The sequence below is a fragment of the Phyllostomus hastatus genome, unplaced genomic scaffold (assembly GCF_019186645.2).
Source record: "Phyllostomus hastatus isolate PE091 unplaced genomic scaffold, TTU_PhHast_1.1 phas_contig_630, whole genome shotgun sequence".
NCBI classification, from domain to species: Eukaryota; Metazoa; Chordata; class Mammalia; order Chiroptera; family Phyllostomidae; genus Phyllostomus; species Phyllostomus hastatus.
The window spans coordinates 1-19,966 of NW_025333925.1; the positions used below are offsets into that span (position 1 = coordinate 1).

General features: G+C 39.5%; 1 protein-coding gene across 1 annotated transcript; it reads left to right on the top strand.

The window, feature by feature from the left end:
• Nucleotides 1–1,159: 1,159 nt before the first annotated feature.
• LOC123825381 (complement factor H-like) lies at nt 1,160–13,617 on the top strand (the record flags this gene model as incomplete). The annotated part of the gene is given in 12 exon segments (XM_045848752.1): nt 1,160–1,336; nt 2,315–2,497; nt 2,846–3,025; nt 4,502–4,678; nt 6,739–6,779; nt 6,781–6,916; nt 7,391–7,600; nt 8,926–9,099; nt 10,116–10,298; nt 11,890–12,063; nt 12,596–12,778; nt 13,222–13,617. Coding segments are annotated over 12 exon segments (2,015 nt in total), but the record flags the coding sequence as incomplete, so codon positions are not given.
• Nucleotides 13,618–19,966: the final 6,349 nt, after the last annotated feature.

The following is a 19,966-nucleotide window of genomic DNA, read 5'->3' on the forward strand; positions in this document are numbered from 1 at the left end:
ATAACAGCTGGAAATAGACAACAGTCAACACCTTTTTTTTACCTCAAGGCAGCATTTTTATACAATTTGATGAGATGAAGAATTTATACCAAATGAGCACTAATTATGGAAATGAGGACACACACCAATAAAAGAATTGCTATGCAGAATATTGGAAAAACATTTTAGAAGTATCCCAGTGGTTCCCATTCAAGCATGATATTCTCAATAAGCTACAAAGCTCAATATTAAAGCAAAAGCCAAAACAAAAGCAAATTTTTGAGGTTTTTTGTGACATCATTTTTGAAAACCATTAAGTTATGTCTACCTTTATAATTATGTGTTAATACTTGACGTTTAAATCATAAGAATTTTCTTTTTGGTGTGACTGCAAATTTTAAATTCCACTTATTAACTTTTTATATTAATAATGAGATAGAGGAATCAAGCAAAGTGTATTTTATAACATTTAGCAATGTCATAAACTTCACAAATATAAAAATTTTTAAGGTATAATTTACACATTCTAATTTAATCAGATTAATGAATAATTTATTAATAGCCAATATAAACTATACCTAAGTAAGAACAGATACTTTTATAGTATATAAATATTCAGGGCACCTAGAATATGTCTACCTGTGTGACCTTGGGAATGTTATTTCATCTTCTTTTATATTTCAGTTTGATTACATTTTGGTTTAATTTATTAATTAAGCAATTTCTAATGTTCCTCTAACTGAAATATATCAGAAATGCCTCTCTGAGTGTCGTGGTTTCTGATGTATGTTAAACAAAAGTTCCAGACTTTATTTATGCATGCAATTTAAAATTGTAGCATCAGTGGGGTTTTTTGTCAGAGAATAGTTTTATTTTGATAATACAAAAACAGTAACTTTAAATATTATGTCAATGATAAAATCAGATCCACTATCACCAAGTTGATCTCACAAATTTTCAGAACACATGTATTGATGTTCAGAGACTCCCATATGAATTTGAAGGAGGTGTAAACTGAATGGGTAAATGTTTTTCCAGGGAGAGGATTTGTTTGATGCCTCTCTCTATATGCAACACCCAGCAACTTATTTTTGCATGATGTATAACATTTATTTGGCAATGACAATTTGTATATGCTCATTAAATTATTTACATAATAATTATAAAATTGTTTTTATAGAAAAAGAATGCGTTGTTCCTGATATAGAACAAAACACATTTGTTCAGCCCCAGAAAGAGAAATATGTCATTGGGGACGTGTTGAAATTCTCCTGCAGACAAAGACTGAAACTTGTTGGACCAGATTCAATTCAGTGTTACAACTTTGGGTGGTCTCCAGATCCTCCAACATGTAAAGGTGAATGTTTTATCTGACAACTGCTCCAACAAGAATTAGAATTTTGGTTATCACATTGTGTTTCCCTGTTAGTGTTCTGATGGTTTCCAGGGTGTCTCTAATCTAGGGTTTTAAACCAGAGATTTACTTCAGAAAACCATGCATTGGTAGTACGTGCCTCAGAGCCCTTGTTTAAGAAGTTCACCTTCAGCGGTGTCTGGTGCTGGAGCTACTTCTTTTTAGTCCTATTTTTGCATCTCATTCTGCCAGCATGGGCTTCACTTCAGGTTCCACTGAGTGTGTCTAAACAATGTTTAAGCATCTTACAGTCAACTCCATCATAGATATGACTTAAAAGTGGTTGATCAAATACAAAAGCATTTGGCTCTAATGATGGTATTTTTTCAAAAAGTCTTGGCCCTGACCAGGGAGCTCATTTGGTTAGTGCATCATTCCAATGCTGCAAGGTTGCAGGTGCAATCTCAGGTCAGCACACATACAAGAAGCAACCACTGAATGCACCAATGAATGAAACAACAAATCCGCATTTCTCTCTCTCTCCCCCATCTCCATCCTTCCTTTCCTCTCTCTAAGCTAAATAAATCAAAAATATTTAAGATAAAAGTCTTGATAAGATGTTTCTAAGGAATATGAACATCATTATAAGCTACACTAGTATATTTGTTAATTACTTTGCATATATTTTTAGACTGTCTAGAATACGGAACATGTTTCTTGGACTTAAATATACTTCCAGTTTCCTAAACTGGCATAAGGAACAGAACTGGGGGATGAGAATCTAGTGTAAACACCACTCTTTTTCCTTCCTCAAAGACCACTATAACAAATTAGATCATAATAAAGACTATACTTCCAGGGATCATTTCTATAGTTTGTTAATAAATTAGATAATAAGTAAGAAATTTAAGAAGAATTGTACTGGATTTTAATTGTCAAATAGACTATGTAACCAGTAATTATACTGAATTTCTACCGTAGTGGAAGTGAAACCGTGTGGTCCACATCCTCAGCTCCCCAATGGGACAGCTACAAACACGCCGAAAGAAGAACATGAACACGGTGAAGTTGTGGAGTACGTCTGCAACCCCAGGTTTCTGCTGAAGGGTTCTCGGAAAATTCAGTGTGTTGATGGGGAGTGGACATCCTTGCCCCGGTGTATTGGTGTGTATAAAAATGTTAACACTTAGACGTAAGTCACTAGTGTGTATTTATATTCATAGAAACACATAATTCATTTTTACTTTTTGTTTGTTTACAGGAGCTTTATTTTTATTTTTGTTTATTGTTGTTCAGTTACAGTTGTCCCTATTTCCCCATTTCTTTCCCCTGCCCTACCAAACCTCCTCATCCCACATTCAATCCTCCCCTCCCCATTGTCTTTGGCCATGGGTCCTGTATACATGTTCCTTGGCTTGGCCCTTCCCTTCTTTCCCCCACTGTCCTCCTCCCCCCTCCCCCAGTTACTGGCAGTTTGTTCTTCATTAGCATATGCTTGTGACATTTTCACAGAGGAAAACAGCACATGTGAAGTCATACCTCACATCGTTCATGGCTCCGTCTATTCCCAGGAGCATCCCTATCACCATGGAGAGTCTGTGCAGGTCAGCTGCACAGAAGGGTTCACATTGGTGGGGCCCAGATCAGTTACATGTTTGAAGGGAAAGTGGACCCAAACACCTGAGTGCATTGGTGAGCATGCCTTCCTATAATAGCTCTGTGAGACCATTTAATGTTTTTATTGTAAAGCCTTTGCCACCATATTTTTGAAATTTGGAGATATTCTTGAAAATGTCTGGTCATAAATTATAATGAATCCAAACATTTGTTGTCTATAATTCAATACTGTTTACAGGGGAAAATAGAAACTAGTGGCAGAATTTTGTAAATCTGTTCTGATGTTGACATTATTTATAAGTATGAAGCTAAATTTTACTTGTAAATAGATGTATGATTAAAATTTTCTCCTTCAATGTTTATTTTGTACCTCTTGTTAGTCTTAACTTTTCATTCTCCTCAGGATGCTTATTTTTTTCCTAATAAAGAAATTATTTCAGAAACCAGTCACCATAGGACGTAGGAGAAGAACCACACACATCCTTTCAGCTACAAATCTTCCTTCAGTTACCATCTCTTGAAGAGGAATATTGTTCTTTCCTTTCTCAGCACTCTGGACAAGTCCTGGGAAAGTAACACTAATTCTCAAGAATCTAGTGTGTGTTAAATTAGTCCCTTTATTTGTTTTTCAGGGTTGCATTACAAAATCCTTACTCTTTTTTGGCCAATTACTTGAATTTTCTTTCTTCTGATCTTCCTCACTTGACATCATTACCAATTATTAACAAATACTACCCGAGACCCACACTGACATCAAGTTCAAAACAGAATTTGCCATATGCAGGAAATTTTTGAAATACATAGTTGTATAAAAACTTTACTAATCTATAGATAACATACTAAAGCCAGTAAAAATGGATTATTCTAACATTATAATATTGGATTGTATAATGTTGCATTATATGATGATCTGGTGTAAAAACAGCGCCTCAAACATTCTAAAGTATGTATGCAAAATAGGTTATGACTTAATCACCTAATTTGTTGTTCTTAATTTTGGTGATCATGTACAAGACTTGCTTCAATATTCACATTCTTTACTTCACACCTTGAATCAACTTTTCTTCTTATTTTACCTTAACTTTATTGAAACAATATAATGAAACTACCAACTTCATATATTCTGTTTGCACACATCATTGTTTTCTTCTAATGTTTGAAGATTGTGGTTAAGAATAATGCAGAAATGTCTGAGATCAGGAAAAGAATGGATGTGAACATTTGCACAGATTTCAAATGGGACCAAATTTAGTCATGTGATGACTCTTCTCTATGCAGATAAAGCAAAAACTGAACCTCTATGTTCTTGCAATTCCCAAAGTGCCAAATGCCTTAACGATGGTTATTCTCTCTGAAATATCAGCACTGGACATGGGACTTTGTTCCTACGTAATAGCCCACATGATGCAACATGATCAGGAATAACTGTGCTGGTGGAATTTATAGACCTAAATTCCAATTTCATTGTACTATGGACTCTATAGCTATTTTTTGTGTTAGTTGCTTAGATTCTCATGATTAGTATTTTCAAGGTAACATTTCATTTTACAGACACAGGTAACATTGAGACATGTAAATTACCAAGGCCAAATGGATATGAGCCACTCCAGTCAGATAGGATCGACTATGACCATAATGAGCAAGTGAATTACACGTGCCGAAGAAGGTCAGAGCAGAAGCACTCAGTCTGCGTCAATGGAAGATGGGTTCCCGAAGTGAACTGCACAGGTCAGCTCTTATTTATAACATTTTCAAATGTCATCCAATTTCTTCCTACCTTTTAAAAGGAGCCTCATTGTGTCTTAAAACTTTTTATTGACTATTTCTTATTACAATAATTCCCACTGGAAGGTGATTTAGAAAATAACCAAAGCACTGTTTCAAAATACTAATTGTATCATGTGCATTCTACAGCTACCTGACAAACCACTCAGGAACTGGTGACTTCAGCTTTGGGGAGTAGGTCTGCTCATTGCTGTTGGAATACCATTGCTACTAATTTTTTGTGTTACTATGGTGCTTATGCTTATACCTCTAACTCATGAAGCTATCTTAGTATCTAGGGATGTATATACCCTTCTATGAATGTATCCATCTCTCTCTGTAGGCATCTACCAACTGAGCCATCTATCGTTTTGTTTATCTGTATCTGTCATAGAAACAGTCTTATTGCCACCACCAATTCCAACAGCACAGGGCTCATTCTGATTCCCCAGTTTCACCTGTGTGTTGCACTTCTCCAGCTGTACAGCAGCTGAACTCACTGTCCTCAGTTAACTGCAGTTGGCAGTGATATGGTATTCTTTCTTTACTTTCATGTACTTGATTTGCTGATATATTTTTAAAAATTTTGGCATGTATGTTCACAGAGGATATTAGATTACTGTTGCTTTCTTGTAATGTCTCTGCCACATGTTCTTATCAAGGTTATTGTGGTCTCAGAGACCCAATAGAAAAATTGCTCTGTACTCCTTTGTTATCCAAAAGTATATGTACAATGTTATTATACACACTGTTATTATATTTTTTTCTTTTAAATGATTGATAGAAAACCTGCGAAATCATCTGATATATAGTTTAGTTTCTTCTTTTAAAAATTTTTTGCTGATTAATTTAATTTCCTTAACAGAGAGTAGGCTATTTAAATTTCCTATATAGCTCTTTTACCAATTTAGGCAAGCTAGGAAACAGAACCTGCAGGAAAGTTTTAAACTTTTCACAAATACATAAATCACCACTCAACATATCTAATTCATATCTCAGCCAAGAATCTGTATCAAATTAATCGATCTTTAACTAAAGGCAATTCTTCCCTACGGGACACAGACTCTGGCCAGCGGTGTCTATGTTGTGGATGCGATGAACAAAATCACACGGACTGCAGAAGTCCTGTGGAGAAAAGGGACAGCATGGCCACTTTCTGAGTGAGAGAGTGCCCTGACCCCTTCCTGGACAGCCTTTTACTGCTTTCTGGGAGCATTACATCAAGGAATACCTCATTCATTATGCACAGATTTGTTTTAAGTGGTTACTTCTTACAGATAACAAAGAAAACAATGTTGCAAATGAAAAGAACAATAAAAGTGATTAATCTGGTTACATTCCATGGTTGGAATGGCACACACTTTAGTGAGTTACTTCAAAGATATACATTAAACCTCTGATGTCTTAACTCAGGGTGAGGGAGTCTTAGCAAAAGCAAGCCTCAAAGCAACCTAGAAATAATGCAGGCCTGGTCCCCCCATGGGAAAGTGGATCTGCGGGACTGGCTCCTGTGTGCCACCTGGCACCTGTCAGTTTCCCAAACCAGGGCTGAGCTACATTCACCATTGCCACGTGGACCAGTTCCCTATAGCTATGGCTGTTCAGCGTCTATTGGTACAACATCTTCTAAGGGTTTACTTTGGCTTCCAAACCATTTGATCATGGATATTCATTAAAAGCATTCTGATATCAATCTTTATTTTATGAACTGTTATGGAATTAATAATCCAGGTAGGATGTTCTACTCATTAGAAATCATTAAAATAGGTTTTCCCTAAATTATCCAAGCTTGATCACAGAAAGAATAAGAGAAAGACTCTAAAAGAAGGCCATGAGAATAGAAACCCAATGTGGTATATTACAGTGGTAAGCAAGAACAGTATAACAAACATAAATCTAGAACATGTCATTACATTTGATCTTTTGAGATGCATTATTACTGACAGTTTTATTTACTGACTTATCCTTTTTAATATTTGTAACTTGTGGTTTTCCTTAATAAATCTAATTTTAATATTTTTTAGAAATACCAAGATGTCCACCTCCTCCTCAGATTCCCAAATCTCAAAAATATGACGACCACAGTGAATTATCAGGAAGGAGAAGCAATCTCTATTCTCTGTCAAGACAATTCTCTGATTCTGGAAGCAGGAGATCTCGTGTGCCAGGGTGGAATCTGGAAGTCAGTCCCACGCTGCATTGGTCAGTAGTGTGTCACTTGTGTCACACCTGTCTGTCAAACGAGGGTTAGACTCCCTGTGCTTTGTGGAAAGGGACAGTTGAAGCCCTTTCTCCATATGCCTTCCACTTCACCTCAAAACCTTACATCTCAATTTCGGTACCAGAACCAATCAGCATTGCTCCCCTTGTGTTGTGAAGTGAGCACAGAGGGAAGCTTTGAGTTACTGCAGAAACACCAGATGCAATTGGTCTACATGCGTGTTTCACTCCTGGGAATGAGCAGGAAGGGAATGAAGGGGCCTAGGGAATGAGGGGATGGTATCATTGATTTTATGGAGACATATATCTTGGCAAGTTTCAAATATAGTTTGGTTATTAAATAATTTCAGTAGTTCAAATCATTCTTGTATTAAAACCCCAAGTGTGTTTAATTTTATTTTTCCTTGTAAATATGATCTTTGTGCCTGACCCTTTGATCTCTGTTCTGCATTGTAGAGAAAACACCGTGTCCTCAGCCACCTGATATAGAACATGGAACTGTAAATTCCTCCAGATCAGAAGAAGAAAGAGAAGAAACAGTGGAGCCCAAGCTCTATCCACATGGCACTAAATTACATTATGTTTGTGAAGACGGTTTCAAGATAACTGGGCATCATGAGATAACATGCCGCCTGGGGAAATGGAGTCCCCTACCTCAATGTGTAGGTAAGGACAGCATGCAAACTAAAATCCTAATTTGGTACAATTCATTAAAATAAGCAATCATCATCAAAGGCATGAGAGATAATTCTTTAGCTTTTATAAGTGTGCAAATCTATTTATATGTTTATGTACCATTATGTATTAACATATTTTACCAATTTTTGCATAAATAAATAAATCCTATTTTTGTTAATGTCATGGGTTTATTCTGAAATCGCTTAGTTTTTTATTCTTTCTGTTTATTTTTATTGTTGACACTATTACCAAGGTCCCCATTTCCACCTCTTTGTGCCCTTCCACCCAGCCCCCGACCCCCTGCCTTATCTCCGGCCATCACCACATTGTCTTCTGTGTCCATGGGCTATGCATACATGTCCTTTAGCAATGTCTTCGCCTTTGTTCACCCAGCCCCCCTCTCCCTCATGCCCTCTGACAGCTGTCAGTCTGTCCCATGCGTCCACGCCTCTGTTCTATTTTTGTTCACCAGTTTCTTCTGTTCACTAATTCCACATGCAAGTGAGATCATACTGTATGTTTTTCTCTGATTGGCTTCTTTCACTCAGCATAGTGTTTTTGGGGTCCATCCATGCTGTTGCAAAAGGTGAGATTTCCTTCTTTTTCATAGCCACATAGCAATCACTGTGGAAAACAGTGTGGACATATCTCAAAAATTAAAAACAGAACTGCCTTCTCACCCAGAGACCCCCACTCCTGGGAGTACACCCTAAGAGTCCTGAAACACCGGTTGGAAAGATTATATGCACCCCTATGTTCACAGCAGCATTGTTTCCAACAGCCAGGACCTGGAAACAGTACGAGGGCCGAACAGTCCATAAGTGGATAAAAAAATGTGGTACATGAAATCACTTTTAATTATGGCATTTTCCCCACTAAAACTAGATGTATAGTGAAATTAAACCTAACTAGTCATGTGGGTACAGCTATTAGTATTATTCTAAATATTTGTAGACATTGTAGTGAAAGCTTTGCCACCAGATTTTAAATTTTTATATTCTTCCTACAATGTCCTTTCTGATCTCTTACAATAGATGAGAATTTTCATAACATGATTCTCAATGTGTTTCATTTTATTACTCGTGACTGGTTAGAGGAGCAGTGATAGTCCCATTCCTAAATATATTGACATTTCTCTTTTCCATCAATGCACACCTCGATCACGGTTTTAGTGAGCATTTGTGCACCTTTCCTGTGATGTATTATCATTAGTGCCTGTGTGATCAAATAAAAGTACCAACTATGCCAAACAGTACATGAAATAAATTCCAGAGTTAGTGAAATATGCAGTCATTCCTACCTTTTTTCCTCAGGACTTCCTTGTGGACCACCACCTTCAGTTTCCAATGGGGCTGCACTGAACAGGAAAAACAGATATGAGTATGGAGAAGAATTTACCTACAAGTGTGCCCGAGGATTTACCATTCATGGACCTGCATCTGTGATATGTTCAGGAGGAAAATGGAGCCCTCCCCCAGAATGCATAAGTATGGTGTATTTAATTTTATTCTTGAGCTGATCAATACATGTAATTAGAGCATGAATGACATCCATTTAAATCTGTAGTCATTCTAGAATTAACAAGAATTACTTTGAGGTCCCCCGTTCCCCCTGCCCCATGCTCTATGTGCATGCTCAGCCATGTCAGCTCCGTGGGGTACAGCTGGCCCCTGCTCACCAGTCTCATCATGACTCAGCTCTTGACACTTTACAGGTTACCTACTTAGAGACATTTGTGTCATTTTTCAATGCTTCATGTAGTTCTAGGAAATGGACTTAGAAGGAAAGGGTACAAATACGGATATAACACAGATGGCCTCTATGGACAAAAAAGAATCTGAATGTAAGAAGTGTGGTCCTGATCTCATCAGGCTTTCTGAACCATCAGTCCCATGTAATGCTTTGTTTTAAACTAATTTATATATTTTTCATTGTTTTCCAGGTACAGTTGTCTCCATTTTCCTCCCACCACTCCCCCACACCCCACCCATCCCTGCCTCCCACCCTCGATCCTACCCTCCTTTGGCTTTGTCCATGTGTCCTTTATACATGTTCCTTGATGACCCCCCTCAATTTTTTTCCATTATCCCTCTCTACCCTCCCCTCTGGTTACCATCAGATTGTTCTTAATTTCAATGTCTCTGGTTATGTTTTGCTTCCTTATTTGTTTTGTTGATTAGGTTCCACTTAAAGGTGAGATCATATGGTATTTGCCTTTACCAACTGGCTTATTTCACTAAGCATAATGTTCTCCAGATCTATCCATGCTTTCGTGAAGGGTAGAAGTTCCTTCTTTCTTTCTCTTCATCGCCATATTACACTTCGGATAAATGTAGAATCATTCAATGTAATCAAGTCAAGACTGTTAACATATTTTCAAGTTATAAAAAATGTTGTACAGTATACATTTGTTTAGTATGTACCTATTATTCTAGAGTAAAGTTATTGGCCATATATGTTTTTAAAGATTTACTGAACAAGTTTTTTGTTTTTTTCCCTTCAGAGACAACTTGTCCTTCCCCACCCAGCTTTGATAATGCCGAACCCACAAACGTAAACAAGAACAAGAAAGTATATCAGTCAGGAGATGAAGTAGCTTACAGATGTCGACAGCCCTACCAAATGGATGGATCCAATGTTGTTCGCTGTATGACTGGCAGATGGATAGGGACGCCCACATGCAGAGGTGTTTTGATAAACTTTGACATTTAATTTCCTGAAGTGTCTTAAATAGTACAATATAGCATTACTTCTAGCGTGATGAAGAGATGAACACAGGCTCTGTCTTAGGCCAGATCAGGGCGGGGGTGGGGGGTGGTGTTGGTGCCTTCACACAGAGGAATGGAAGGGGTGGTGATGGTTGACCTGAGGGCCCCTGTTCTCACTGGGTGGCCCCTGAAACAGCAGTGTCAGCACCTTCTGGGAAACTGGAGGAAATGCAAATGCCACTTCACAGGCTCACTCAGAGCAGCATAAAAAACTCCAGGTTGTGACCTGAAACTCTTTTTTAAAAAATTTTATTGTTGTTCAAGTACAATTCTCTGCCTTTTCACTCCAGGCCCACTTCTCCCCACCACCCCAGCCATCCCTACCTCCCTCCACTGATTCCACCCCCTTTTTTGGTTTTGTCCATGTGTCCTTTATAGTCATTTCTGAAGACTCTTCACCATTATCCCCCCATTACCTCTCCCATCTCCCGTCTGGTTACTGTCCATTTATTCTTCATTTTCATGTCTCTGGTTATATTTTGCTTACTTGTTTGTTTTGTTGATTAGGTTCCTGTTGAAGGTGAGATCATATGGTATTTGTCTTTCACTGCCTGGCTTGTTCCCCTTAGCATAATGCTCTCCAGTTCCATCCATGCTGTTGCAAAGGGTAGGAGCTCCTTCTTTCTTTCTGCTGCATATTATGCCATTGTGTAAATGTACCATGATTTTTTGATCCACTTGTTTGCTGATGGGCACTTATGTTGCTTCTGGTACTTGGCTATTGTAAATGGTGCTGCCATGAACATGGGGGTGCATAGGTTCTTTTGGATTGGTGTTTCAGGGTTCTTAGGGCATAACCCTAGCAGTGAAACCTTTTTGACAGGAATTCCCAGCAGCTTCCACTTCGGTCTACTAATACTTTGCCTCTAGCTGAAGTTCGTTGCTCATCTTAGCATCTATAATAATCTTCCCCCCTCAGATGACTACAGTACTTTCATTAAATTGTAAATTCATTTTTTTCATAATATTTTCCTCAGCCTCTGTTTGGATCTTTTTTGCGATCACCCTCTTCCTTTAACTATGAGGTATTCCTCAAAGCATTTAATTCTTGACATACTCCTTAAGGAAATGACTACTGTACTTATTAGTCCCAAGAGCCTAAAATCACAATGAATAGACATGATGATTTCAACCCAAATCTCATGCCAAATAATCTGTTATTCTAGTATTAAGGTTCATCAATTTATCTTCAATTTACATAACTTTCTTTTTTTTCCTGCTAAACTCAAAGGAAAGTCCCCCAAAGCCATCATTTACACTGGTTATAAGTGTCTATTAATCTTCAAGAGGGTGGGAAAGAAATTTAAGATATAGAAGCTTAACTGCTACAGAAAAAAAAACCCTGCATTATCTCCTTTTTCAATCATACATGTAAATTTATGAAATTTCTCAGTCTTCATGACAGATTAATATGGATTTAAGTCCTCCAGAAATAGAAGGGAATCCCATTGGTCAATGTGAGTTATAAACATTCATTGCATTAGATATACATTTTTCCTTTTTATTCAGATAATTCCTGTGGGAGTCCTCCCATAGTCAAAAATGCCACTATACAAAACAAGATGACTAGGTATCAGTCTGGTGACAGAGTACGTTACGAATGCAAGAAATCTTTGGACCTCTTTGGGGATGTAGAGGTGACCTGTATGAATGGGAGCTGGACTGAACCACCTCAGTGCAAAGGTAGAGTATCTTGTTCTCCCCCTCACCCCCATTGTAGAGGATATATTAGGGATGAGCTGTGTTGCTATGAATACATAATGAAGTGATTCCTATGGATGAAATAAATTCATGCAAATAAAATGGTGGTGCTTAAAGTTCCATTCTGTCCGTGGACTGAGTAAGTACTATGGTGTACTTATTCTAGGACATATTTGGCCACATTAGAAGAAGAGATATTCTGTCATGGATTCCAGAATGAGGGTGAGAATGCGAGCTTTTTATTGGGGCCTTTCAGCCCAGCCGACTCTCCAGCTTCTCAGCCACTGTCCATGGTAGGGGGTCAAGGCTGTCCCCATGTCCTCTCTGCTTACCCATCTGTGTGGTGGCTTCCGTACACCCTAGGTTTAAGGCTCTTGGTCAGGCATCCTTCACTTGGTTATTCACATTGCTTACTCCCTTATTTAGCTGTAAATCCAGTCTGGCTCCTGGAAGAGGTGAGGATAGCCCCCACCTACTCCAGAGCCACCTTAAACCAAAGACTGTCCTTTTGTAGAGTCCAAAGGAAAATGTGGGCCCCCTCCAACCATCGACAATGGGGACATCACCACATTCCCATCAGCCGTCTACGCTCCAGGAGACTCGGTGGAGTACAAATGCCAGGCCTACTATAAACTTCAGGGAAACAGGATAATAAGATGTCGTGATGGAGAGTGGTCACAACCACCCAAATGTTTAGGTAAGTGGATTGTCGTTCCCATGGGTCCTGGGAAATCGGCATAAAGAGTGTGATGTTCGGCTCTTTATAACAGAACTTTCATGGATGACCATATTCTGATGAATGCTTGACTCCCTCATAGTGAGGCATGGACAAATAACATACAAAAAAATTCTCAAACAGGAAGAGTAACAAAGATTCTTTTATGAAAACTAAATACATAGTAACTGCTATTATTAACTTTGATTTACCTTTTAGTTGTCCCACAGAATACCTCATATTTACATCATTAATTGCTTAAAATGACTTACATCTACAGGATGACTTTTCAATGAGTTATATTGAAAAAGGTTTTGAGAATGAGTTCCTGGATCAGTGTGGAAGATTCTACGTGACAGTCTAAACTTCTCTACTGAGAATTTGTATACCACTTAATGTTTTACATTTCTTGTTTTTACCTTTAGAGGCATGTGTAATATTAGAAGAAATGATGGAAAAACATAACATACAGTTAAAATGGAAACAGGACAAAAAAATTTATTCAGAATCAGATGATAGTATTGAGTTCACCTGCCGACGTGGGTATCGTGCAAAGTCACCATCTTCCTCATTCCGGGTAACGTGTAAGGCAGGAAAACTGACGTATCCCACCTGTGAATAAAATGATGGTTATGTTGCATTCTGAAAATTGAAATACATGTACTCATTTAGAGTATTTTATATTAATCCAATTCTCTATTTTTTCAAGTATATTTTATCTCATTTTTCTTCATAATCAGAATTTATGTTGATATCATTATAATGTGAAAGACCAATGAATTGCTCTGAAAAGGATCTCATTAAAATGTGGCAAACCACAATGCTGTGTGTTCTGTTCATCAAACATCTGTGGCCAGAAATCAGAACCTATCCCTTCACAGCCTGCTTGCACCCAACCACTCCCCTAACTTTCCCAACACTTGGTCTGGAACTTCTGGGGCTGTTTGAGACTCTTGTTGCAGAGTGAAAGGGGAAACATGCTTGTCTCCATCTTCAAAATGTAATCACTTCACAAACACATAAAAACCAGCCTATGTCACACCTGTGTCAGAGAGAAGACGTCAGCAGTTATTACCTGTCCTCGAGAAACACTCACCAGAGATGGTGACAGGCGTGATCTTCTGCAGCCTGTCCCCCCAGTGCAGGCAAGCTCTCAGACACGTCACACAGAGCAGGTGGGGTCCAAATCAGGGCAAGACTGTGGGCAGTGGCACACGTCCTGATGAAAAAGACAGCAGCAGTATAAACACATTCACACAATCTCAGGACATGCTGTGAACCATGACTACGCGTTTACAGAGCAGAGACCGGCAGGAAGTGCAATGACACTTACCACAACTCTGTTGGATGTAGAGATAATGGGGGGTAGGAGTTGGGGGTTCAGTCCCACATTCCCCCCAGTCTTCTGTATTGAACATGTATCATCTTTGAATGATGAAATATGTTAATTTGGAGTAAATACCCACAAAAAGTAAGATGACACATGATGAGAACCAGAAATAGCTCTGCATGAAGAGGAGGGCTTAAATATCATCTTCATGATTTTGCTGCTTTATAGAGATTTGGACACTTTCAAACCCCGGAGCCTGAAATATGTTTTTTATATTTGTACATTTCAAACAAATCACTAATTAAATTCAGTTGAATATAAACATTATTCATTTCTATAAAAACATTAATACTGTAAGATGCCAGCTGAGGATGTAGGTCTCACGTTTCACAACAGCATGGATGGACCTGGAGAGTACTGTGCAAAGTGAAATAAGCCATTCTGAGGAAGACAAGCTGCATGAGACTTCAGATGTGTGGAATCTGATGAGCAAAGTAAACTAACAACCAAAACGGAGACAGACTCACAGATACAGAAGCAGACTGACAGCTGTCAGAGGGGGAGAATTGGGGGGGACTGAGTGAGAACGGTGAAGGCATTAATTAAAAAAATAAAATGAAATAAAACCCATAGACACAGACAACGGTATGGTGATGACCAGAGGGAAGGGGGTGGGAGAGGTAGAAGAGGGTAAATGGGGGATAAATGGTGATGGGAGGAGACCTGATTGGGGTAATGAACACACAAATACAATTTACAGATGATGTATTATAGAACTGTACCCTGAAAGCTATATAATTTTATTAAGCAGTGTGACCCCAGTCAATTCAATAAAAATTTTAAAATGAAAATAAAGCTATAAGTAACTAAGCTACAAATACCTGAAGTGGTACCCTGTTGCTCTGTGTTAAAAACCAAACCTGGGACATCGCTCCAATGAAGAGACTGGCTTCACCAAGGAACCAGGTTAGGGAACCTGTGTCACAGAGCACCCAGTTTCCTGTCACATGAAGGGTCATCATCACAATGGACACATCTCTTTGCCATAAATGGTGATGTTTGTGCACATAGTGTTTCTCCCAGCCTTTTACCCAATAGTAGTAGAACCTGTCACACTTGGTTTTTGTCAATTATTTCATTGGAGGTCACAAAATTGTAATTTCACAGACCAGTTCTATCGTTCTTCTCCATTCATTCCCGGTGCCTCTTGTACACAGGTAAGTGTCCCTTCACCAAGGCTGCGTAGGTTAAACCTTCACCTAAATGATGTGGCTACTCATCATGATTGTCCCTCAATCTCCACTTTCTGGAGCAAAAACTTATGTTCATGTCCTTCTATGTCAGTTTTCAGGATTTCTTTTTCTTCTTTAAAACTGCTGTATGTATCAGCAAGAATTCAGTGTTTAATGATCCATTTGTCACATTTGGTCACATTCATTTCTCCATTGGTCGCTGGATTACTCCAGTCTTGGCGAGGGCTGTCACCTGAACCACATTCTTGGAGCTTCAGCTGAATCCCCACTTACTCATTCAGCCTTTCTCTTCTTTATATCACAGTGTGTTGTTCCACGCTCAGTGTGTACTTCTCCTGCCAACTGCTCACATGGGCACACATGCTTGCAAGAACCTCAGATTTTTTTTTATCGGGAAATAGCATTTTAAAACCCAAGAACTATGTTCCACATGGGCATGTCCAATAGTGTGGAAGTATTTTTACTTCCAGTTTCTTTAGATTGTCAGATCTTTGAAATGGAAATGAAATTAAAATGAATTGTAAGGATTGACAACACACCCATAACAAGAGTAAATACATTTTTACAGGCATGAAACACTCTTATACCAAGATTTTATCTCAGTCTCAAACACCACAACTAAAAGAATGTTGTCGTGAGACAATGAGGAAAATACTGTCACAAGAGTGGACAACAACCAAGTCCCAGTGCCCAGTGCAGGGCCTGGCATCCAGAAGGGGCTCAGTAAATCTTTGCTGGTCATTGTCATTGATGACACCTAAGAGTGTAAAATATTACACGTTCAGGTCACAATGATTTCATATATTGTCATAAGGTCTTGTACTTCCACGGGACACTTGGCTGTCCTTGGGGGTGGAATGCAGTGTGTGCTTTCAACAAAATAAAATAAAAGTAATATTCTAAAGATACATAAATGAATGAATGAATTAGTAGATAAATAAATACAGCATTAGTTCCTTTTGGGTTTTACAGTTCTGCTAATAAAACAGGATCTAGAAACTCTTCAATACATTTTCTCTCTGTCTCATTGCTTCTATATTCTTACATCTCAGTTTCAGAAAAAGGTTTCCAAAGTGTAAAGCAAACATTACTGTTAGCACAGTAACTACTGAGTGACAGCTAAAATGCTTTTGTATTTATTCTGTCCCAGGATGTTGGACACCCTCTGGTATTCAAAACGATGGGACAGAAATGCTAATCTCTGCTTAGCTTGCTTACCAAATTAGTAGTAACATTATACATTTATTTGCATAGGTGATATTTTTCAGTTTTAGATTTTTCTGCTTTGTCCTCTATTAATGTAGTATTTTTTCAATTTATTCCTTTGTTTATTTCTTCCTTGCACATGCCCTTATAAATCTCACCATTGCATCAATTTTAACTCTAATTATTTCCTTTCTTCTTTCATATATAAATTTTATTAATTATAAAAAGGCATAATTATATTATATTATTATATATTACAAATAAATATATATATTAGTTATACTTATATATATATATTAAGACAGTACACTGTCTCCAATAACTGGGGGGGGGCATGAATGTAAGGAAATACAACAATGAAGCTGTAAGACACCTCAATCTCTCTGCATGAGCTGGTGTGAGAAGAGAACCCAGGGCCCACTTCCTGCTGAGAGAGGAGATGAGACAAAAGGGGGACAAAGGAGCTGAGAGGTGGAAACAGCCCCTTCATCCCTGGAGCTGACCCCCCTCTGCTCACCCAGCCTTGGACCACAGGGACTCCGGAAAACACTGTAGGTGCGTCTGAACAGTTCGCTTCCTCCAGAGTCCACATCCAAGTTCATACATCACATGACACACAAGACATAACCTCCTTCACCTCAGCAAGACCTCTGCACCAGCTCTGCCCTCCGAACTCTGTATCCCTTCTCATCCCAGGAGCCCTAAACCAGGGGGACAGTGATGCTGAGAAGCTGATAGTTCATCAGTGAAACAATTCTTCTCTTTTGATTGGTCATGGAAATCATTACTTCATCTGCTCCTTGTCTTTTGTTGCCAGTGACACCTCGTAATATTCCAGAAAGAAAGCAGGAATGTCCATACACAAAAGACAGGAATGAATTGTACTTTCTAGCACCTGCAGGAAATGGTGCTACAGACGTGAGGACAACTGTGTGACTTTTTCACAAGGTGGCTGGATGGCATCACTTGCACATGAGGAGGTAGGTCCCCAGAAGTACCAGGCCACAGTAAGTGACGTGTGTGAAACTCCCTGTATGTGAACCTCTCAAAGACCAGAGACATAGGTGCACAGACGTGAGAGCAATGAGGCCTGGATGACGACAGTGGGGTCAAGGGGAACGTTCTGGTAGGGAAAATGTTCCAAGAGATCTTTCCTTTCATGAGAAGCTCTTCATGAAAACCACAGGAGACGTGAAAGAGTCCCTTAGGAGAATAAGAATATTAATTATACATTACTGGATAATAAAATCTTAAGTAACATTGAATAGTAACATTTTAACAAACATTTGCTAGTAGCTTTGGGGATTGGTGGTCACAGACTGGAAGGACTGAGGCTGGGTGAGGACACATACAGGACAAGGGACAGTTACAGGGAAGTGGACTCGGATTATTCCCACTCCACCTCTGGGTGGAGAAAGAACCTCAGCCATTTCTAGAGTTGTTTAATTTAAAAATTACTGTTACTTGTCAATTTTGCATCAGGTGTGTTAATATCACTGAGGGATGTTGTGCAATGATGAGGAATGGGAAGTCACAAAGAGATTGGGAAATTTTCAACAGAAATTTACATATCTTGCAAAACTCTCTGAACTTTGATATTAAGTGAACCCAACAAACCAGCTTCCTGGCAGTGCCCTGAAATTCAGGCTCACACTAACAACCGCTCACGAGGCAGACTCACAACTCCACGGAGCACGGCTGGGATATTCGAGTTAATACACCCTCGGGGATGTCTAACATGCTGCTGTCCCTGGTCAGTGTCATTGTCACCTTGTGGGCTTCCCGGGCTCATGGACAAGGTAAGCTGGACACAGAGCTGCACACTCAGCTCCCTCCAACCTGCAACTTCTTGTCGTTCCTACTTCTGCTTGTGCCTAGTTTAATGAATCGAATCATAGAATAGTGTGTATTGTGACATCACAACAGAGAATATCTCCTACATGAGGGCAGCTTGGGTGAGAGTCGGACTTGCAGACAGGTCCCACCCACCCCCCGCCGCCCCAGGAGCACAGAGATCCAGGACTGGGTGCGTGGAAGGGCCTGGGAGCAACAGCTTCCTCTCCCTCAGTTAGCGCCTCCCCAGTCCTGCACCTGGTGGAGGTTTGGGGTCCGAGACCTCCAGGCTCAGTGGTTTTGTGCCTGTGGCTCTGGCTGTTCAGGTTGACTGGACTCCACTCTAGGCTCGTTTCTAAACTGATAAAGCTGGTTTGGCAGTCCTGCCCACTAGGACCAGGTTATTCAGAATGTGGATGAAGAAGGCCTCTTCTGGCCCCTCTAGTAAATGAGCAGTGTTTAAAGACGTCTTTCCAATTTGACTGATCTGATGTGAAAATCTCCCAGTGTTGAGGGTGCCCTGGAAATCTTTGAACTGATGGTTTCCTGCTGGTTCTTCCTGAGGGGTTACTCCTGCCCATTGTGGGTGGGGGCTCTGCCCTGCTCTGAAGTGTGTGATGTGTTCAGCCTGCGGGTGTGTGGGGGCTCCTCTCTCCTTCTGCAGCTCTTCCCTGGGGTTCTCTGGACTCCAAGTTCAGTGATGTCAGCCTGTTTGAGAACGCCGGGTTTGTCCTTCTGTTCAGTGTGACTGATGTCTTCGGCTTGACTGTTTTCTTCCTTGTTGTAATCCGGACAATTTGCCCTTCTTAATTTTATTAAATTTCTTCCATGAACCACCTTTTAACTCTATACATTTTTCTCTAGTGTTTGTTTTCAATTTGTTTCTGCCAATATTGTTATTTTTTCACATTTGTTTTTCTGTGTTCAGTGTTAATGGGAAGGGCACATGTGGCAGCTGGTTATGTTGGCATGTGCACACGGGATGAAGTGACACCACATCATGGTCATTAGCCTGTTTGTCCCCTCATGTGGGGACTATGGTTCTGCATGAGGCGGGAACATGTGACTCTTCCTTTTCAGCGATAATTAAAACTCATCCCAGGAACTGACGCATGCCAGGAGCACTTTGGCATTCTATAGCATTGCACATGCAGTGCGCAGACAGATCCCCAAAATTTATTTTTTACATTTATTTTTTATCTTCATTTTTATTGGTGACACTATTATAGATGTGCCCACACTGCGCATCCAGCTCCCATCGTCCTCTGGACATCAATAATTTCTTTTAAGGCAATCTGAATATTTTAAGTCTGTCTTAGTTCCAAGATCTGTTTTTAATAACTTTTTTTTAATTTACTATTATTCAGTTACATTTGTCCCTCCTTTTCCCCCTGCTCAACCCAACTCCACCCCCAACTTCCATAGTCAACCCCCACTTCCCCATTTTCTGTGCCCATGAGTCCTCTATTCCTCTTCCTTTGCTTGTCCCCTGCCCTTCTTCCCCCTGTTATCCCCCTCCCCAACCCCTCTGGTCACTGTCAGTTTCTT